The 5,998-nt window shown below is 36.3% G+C and overlaps 1 protein-coding gene across 1 annotated transcript; it reads right to left on the bottom strand.

The window, feature by feature from the left end:
• Positions 1-1,810: 1,810 nt before the first annotated feature.
• On the bottom strand, positions 1,811-2,845 carry LOC124836299 (EPIDERMAL PATTERNING FACTOR-like protein 4). The gene is made up of 2 exons (XM_047311439.2): positions 2,538-2,845; positions 1,811-2,435 (listed from the first exon to the last, which is right to left on the bottom strand). The coding sequence occupies exons 1-2, from the start codon at positions 2,638-2,640 to the stop codon at positions 2,179-2,181; spliced, it is 360 nt and encodes a 119-aa protein (XP_047167395.1). The 5' UTR covers positions 2,641-2,845; the 3' UTR covers positions 1,811-2,178.
• Positions 2,846-5,998: the final 3,153 nt, after the last annotated feature.

Below are 5,998 nucleotides of genomic sequence, written 5' to 3'. Positions count from 1 at the left end.
ATGAAATAGTGGTTTGAAAGAAAGAAGGGTTAAGTGGGTAGAGAGAGTTGTTGCGTTATTTTGTGAATGAGGGCTTTCCTTTTGCCAGTTTTTACTTTTACCTCAATTGATACAAGCAACACTGACACAGGGGTACCCAGCCAAAGCAACTCTGTATCTCTGTTCAACCCAATTGCAGAGAAAGGAGCTTTCTACCCCTCGTGTGTGTACTGCATTTTTAGGGGGAATTCCCCAATTCTCTCTTCTTCTCTTTCGAAACACTCGTCACTCACATGTCATCCACTACAATAATACTATCATCTATCCATAATTGTTGGCCCATTATTTTATTCTTCTTTAGGAAACATCAATTTTAAAGTCACACATATCTTAATCTAGGATTTATGAATTAGGTTCATTCAAAACACACATCAACTTCAATTTGCTCCCAAAAGTAAACAGGAAAGAGTGCGATAATGTGTCTCTCCGCCGTTTGATGTGCATCACTAATCCATTTGTCAACCAGTTTACGCAATGGTGGAGGAAGATGTGCATGGCATTTTCAGAAATACGCAATTTGAATCATGGGGCCTAGCTTCGTGTTTGGTTTCCTCAGTATAAGCATGGACCCCCGTTCAAAAAGTGAACAGGCTAAAATCAGAAATATTGGTTCCATTCATCGCTAAAACATCTCACAATAATTGAAACCTTTTTAAAATCAAATCTCACTTTCAATCATAAGAGCGTTATATTGGAGACGAATCGATGGTTACGACAAGATTACCGTCTCGCCCGTTAACTACACAACGAGTAATAATCGTGTAAAATATTTATGATACAAAACGCTAACCCCCGCATTTTGGGCATAATAACAAGTGTTTATGCATAAATTTCCTTCGAGTTATATGGAATAGAACCCACCTTGTATATATTGAACATGATTACGTACTTTTTAAACTTCATATATTTAATTGAACTAATCCAGGCTTCCATGTTACACAAACAGATGCACTTGGAATTGTTAAAATATAGGGTTTGAATTTAAGTGGTCATTCTGGCCGGTGGGAAACTCAAACTGATGCTTCCAAACAAAGAGAAAAGGAGGAATTCCCTTCGTTAGGTTAAATGTTACGTCGCCTGAGAATGAAAGGAATATGAATGAGGAAAAATGGCAACTTGTACGGTCAAAAAACAATAACTCTCGTCCATTATCAGACACTAATGAAAGAAACAAATGCATCCCCATATGACCTGTATTTCTTTTGTTACTTCGTCGTCCATTCTCCCCATATAATGGTAAGTATATCACTCCGAACTTGTTGCTGTGTCAAACGTTGCTTTCTGCAGAGGTGAAAACACCACTTGTTGGCATGTGCACATTTAATGGAAAACGAAAGGGGGGAGAAGGGGGAACCGGCGCGTGCGCATATAAACAACTCTCACATAGTTCAAATTAAACACTCTCGGCGAAGCAATCACTGAGAGCGATGAGACAGGTCGCGTGATAACAAATCCTCAAAAGTACAAAATCCAAACAATGAAAAATTAAGAATGCAACCTCAAAAACCTAAATGCCTTAAAACAGTAAGGTTCAACCCCTACAAATACAAACAAAAGTTGAGCAAGTTAACCCTGGTAGCCATCCAGCATCATTCAAATACATGTTAGCTCCGTCCTCCGCTATGTATCCGTACGATGGTTATCTGAAGAGAAACTACTCGTCATAATTACAGCTTACAACCTTCATTGACTTGTAATAATATATAGAGGATTGTGGGGTGATGCATGGAGAAGGGAAACAATAGATAGAGAGAAGTAGAAGTGTGTAGTGTGTTAAAAGCAGAGAAAGGTTTAAGATATTCGTCTCGGTAATCACACCTGAACATCTTACATTCCCAACACTCCCTTCCTGACTGTCCCTCCCTCCTTCCCTCAAAAGGTTAATCCAAAATTCAATACTATAAACATCAATAATACTATAAACATAGTACTCTTAAACAACCCAACCTCAGCAGCATTAATCAGTGCATGAAAGGCACTAACACTGAGATAAAAATAAACAAATACCCCAAAGGGAAAATTTAAGACGGCTGCTGCTAGTGTCTGCAATGTTCTCCTGCTCGCTTCTGCCAACGTTTGTGTTCATCTTTTGTACTACGATTTTTATAATCCATAACTATATATGCTAATTTATTAACGTCATGGCATAAAAAGCTTGTTCCCACACTTGCAACGCCATGCTTCTGGGTAGTACTCGAGGCGAATTATTAAACCGGGTTGGACTGGAACGTGAACCGGTATGCAAGGACTGCACCAACCGCACTTGGATCTGCACGACGGCGGCGACGACCCCGGCCCGCCGAATCTCTTTCCCCCAGCCACAAGTCTCTCCTCCGTCACCGCCGGTGACCCATTTTGTTTCTCTTCCCGGTTGAGGTGATTCACAGTCCCACCACCTGAGAAAACCAAAAAGAAAAAAAGAAAATACGTGAGAAGTTAGAACTGAAGCGTGAAAAAAGAAGTGGGGTGGGTTTGTCTTTGTTGAAGGGAGCCCTTACTGGGTTGTGGGATGAGAGTTGTTACGGCTGCAGCGGAATAGAAGAAGAGAAAATAGAAGGTGGTGAAGGCTTTCAACCAGTGGAAGTGATGGTGGTGGCGCATTACGCCTATGGGCGAGGTGGGGGTGCGCAGGTTAGGAAAGAGATGTGAGTTACGAGTTGAAGAGCGAGAAGGAGGATGACGATGTTGAAGGGAGGATATGTATGATTTGTTGTATTATTGTTGCAGAAGTGAAGAAAAGATTATTGCGTGAGAGAGTTGGTGTGGGAGAGAAAGTCCAAGTCAAAAAGAAGACAGTGAGAGAGAGAGAGAGAGAGAGAGAGAGAGAGAGAGATGGAAGTTGTTTGAGTATTAGGGGAAAAGGCCCAAATGGTAGGGGCATGGGTCCTACAAAACTCCACAATGATTGTGATAGGTGGGTTCCAACTAGGTGAATTGTATGAATTTCCTTCAAACAAACAAAGCCCTCATTTGAGTAATTTTCCATTTTAATTCTGTACTTTTTTGTATTTTATTTCTCACATTTTTATTCATTTTAAAAAATTTAACTCACATTATATTTATTACTCGCATCAACATTTACATCGCACATTGAATATTAAGTTATATAATCATAATTACAATTAAACATTATGACTCTAAAATTAAAAGTAATAATAAAAATACACATGTTACTGTTCTTCGTATTATGATTATTTATTTATCCTTTTCTTTCAAAAATAATTGCAGTTAATTTCTTTTCACCTTTTCATCTCTCTACCAGAAATGAAGTGTATGATTGTTATTTATCTCCCAAAAAATATTCACTAAATTATATGTGTTGCAGATATAGACATGTCAGAGGTATAAGTAAACGTCTTTTCATTTTCTGAGAGGGTCGGCCAACAATAAAATAAAATGAAATGAAGATTGGAAAATAGTTTGGATCCAATGTTATTCATCGCACTCGTATTACATGGAGATGTTATAGTTTCGTTTTCAAATATAATATATGGAAAATATGATGGCAAATACATATATTTGGGTTAAATATGTTTTTAGTCCCTGAACTATCAAGTGATTTTGGTTTTAGTCCCTACTCAAAACATTGATGGCATTTAATCCTTGTAGTATTAAAACATGTAAAAATAATCCTTAAAAATGGACGGCGTTAACTTTTGGTTGATCTGGCAAACGGCAATGCCACGTCCTCAGCCAGCTTCACTGTTCTCTATCTGCCACGTTGCTTATATCGTGAAAACCCCTATGTTCATCTTCCTCCGAGAGAAATGCCTAACCCAATAAATCCTCCGAGAGGCGGCAACTGGGTGCGGCGTGAATGGCTTGGATGCACTGTAGACTGTGGGGTTTGGCATCGGAATCCGGTTGGGGCAACTGTCGCCGGGAGTGGAGTACAGGCTTCACCGGATTTGTTATGTGTCAATTTTGTGTTTTCTCTTTCACCTTCAGCAACTGGATTAATTGGTTTGCATTTTCACTGGAAAGATTAAGACTCGCGGATCCCATAAATAATAAACAATAGCTAGTAACTACTTTTCTGATACTTATTTGAGGGGAAATTTCAATGTAACCTTTAAATGTATTCTTACAGACAAACACTCAAACCAATAACCTCAGCAAGACATGTAAACCATCAGAGGAAGACGATGACCTGCTAAAAGCCGATAAACATAGAGTTGAAGGTCAACTTGGTGGCAACTCTCAGAGAAGCGGCACAACTGTGGATATGTTCATATGTTTTGGTTTTGGTCTTCTTCTATTCTTCGTATGAATATGAGGAGTTGGGCCGTTTTCTGCAGAAAATCCAAGGAAGATAAGATGAGGAGAGAAGGGTTCATTGCAACTTCTCACAAAGGAACTTCATCTGCCATTCACAATTAACATTCATCTTTCATTTCAACTTTTTACTCAATTTTTTCTATTCAAATCCAATGATTTTCATTCATACATACATACACACCTTTGTCATTTTCTGTTTGATTCATGCAGTTTCGTTAATTTCCCCTTCTGTTATATAAACAAGATTTAGTGTCTTTTTAGATGGGTTGGATGCGCTGTAGAGGGTGAATGCGTCTTCCTCTCGCGCGAAGGAGAAGGGGCAAAGTGGTGGTGGTCCGCCGTGAAGGGCGGTGGCTTTTTCGGCGCAAGTACCGGCAACACCGTGGACAGCGGTGTGGTGGCTGAGGCAGCGTCCATGTGGTGGCGACCCGTATTTCCGGCAGCACCTCCAATCGGGTTCACATCATGTGTTGGTGACTTGATCTGGCAGATAGAGAACACTGAAGCTGGCGGAGAGGACGTGGCATTGCCGTTTGCCAAATCAACCAAAAGTTAACGCCGTCCATTTTTAAGGACTATTTTTACATGTTTTAATACTACAAGGACTAAATGCCATCAATGTTTTGAGTAGGGACTAAAACCAAAATCGCTTGATAGTTCAGGGACTAAAAACATATTTAACCCCATATATTTCTATGTAAGTACTTTTCGAGTCTATTTTACAGAAATTTCTTAGATTATTGGGAATGAATACGAATAATACCTCACTGTTTTAATTTCTTAGATAATTTAAAATATTATATATTAATTATTTCAGTATTTATTTTGTAATTTTTTTTACATATTTTTTCTTTCTTCTTTTAATTATTTGATTTATTCTATATTTGTTTTTTTAAGGTTTTTTTATCATCACAATATAAATTACAATATTTCTTTGTATAATTATATTTAAATAGTATCTTATTAATTTTAGATCTCACATTCAATTATTTTCATTTTTTTATTATTTTTATTTATTTTTTATTTTCTCATAAGAATGTTTAATTTCAAGAGTTCAGTTATGTAAATTCTTTATTTACTACTTAACATAAAAAAGTTGTCTTCTTTGTTATTTGATCTTTAATTATTGTATAATTTTGAATAATTTCTTCTTTCATTCAAACCATTTTTATTACTGACTTAACTATATTCATGTGTTTGAAAGGTTTATTAAATCTCTGATATATTTTCTATATTATAATATATTTAGTTATACATTTTTTAATTTAATTTTAGATTTAATTATTCAAATGTCTATATTTTTTGTAACTTCTTTTAAATAAGGATTTTTTTTTTCTCAATTGGATCCCAAATTTTGAAAAATAATAGAATTAGTTCCTTGACGCTAATTTCGTACTAACATAGTTAAAGAGATGTCATGTGTCAGCTCCTGATTTTTATTAATTTTTTAATGTTAGTACAAGAAAAATAAAACTTTAATTTGTATAAAAAAATTGTAAAGATTTATACACAAATTAATTTTTATTTGAATTTGGAGAGTAATAAAATTGTTTAGTTAAAAAAATGACTAAATGGAAACAAAATAAAAATACACAAATCAAACTAAGACAAAATAAAAATATTGGGACCAAATTGAGTATGCAACGACATGTGACACCATCAATGCCATGTCATGCAGTCA

Source organism: Vigna umbellata, chromosome 8 (genome assembly GCF_029865625.1).
Source record: "Vigna umbellata cultivar VRB3 chromosome 8, Vumbellata_1.0, whole genome shotgun sequence".
Classification (NCBI taxonomy): Eukaryota; Viridiplantae; Streptophyta; class Magnoliopsida; order Fabales; family Fabaceae; genus Vigna; species Vigna umbellata.
Note: the sequence above shows the minus strand (reverse complement) of the source record. Positions and strands in the feature narration are given on the sequence as shown.

Excerpts from the sequence above, each read along its gene's own strand:
- LOC124836299 (XM_047311439.2), bottom strand. The coding sequence starts at position 2,640 with ATGCGCCACCACCATCACTTCCACTGGTTGAAAGCCTTCACCACCTTC. Across the intron at positions 2,436-2,537 it reads AACTCTCATCCCACAACCCA|GTGGTGGGACTGTGAATCAC; the intron begins GTAAGGGCTCCC and ends TGGTTTTCTCAG.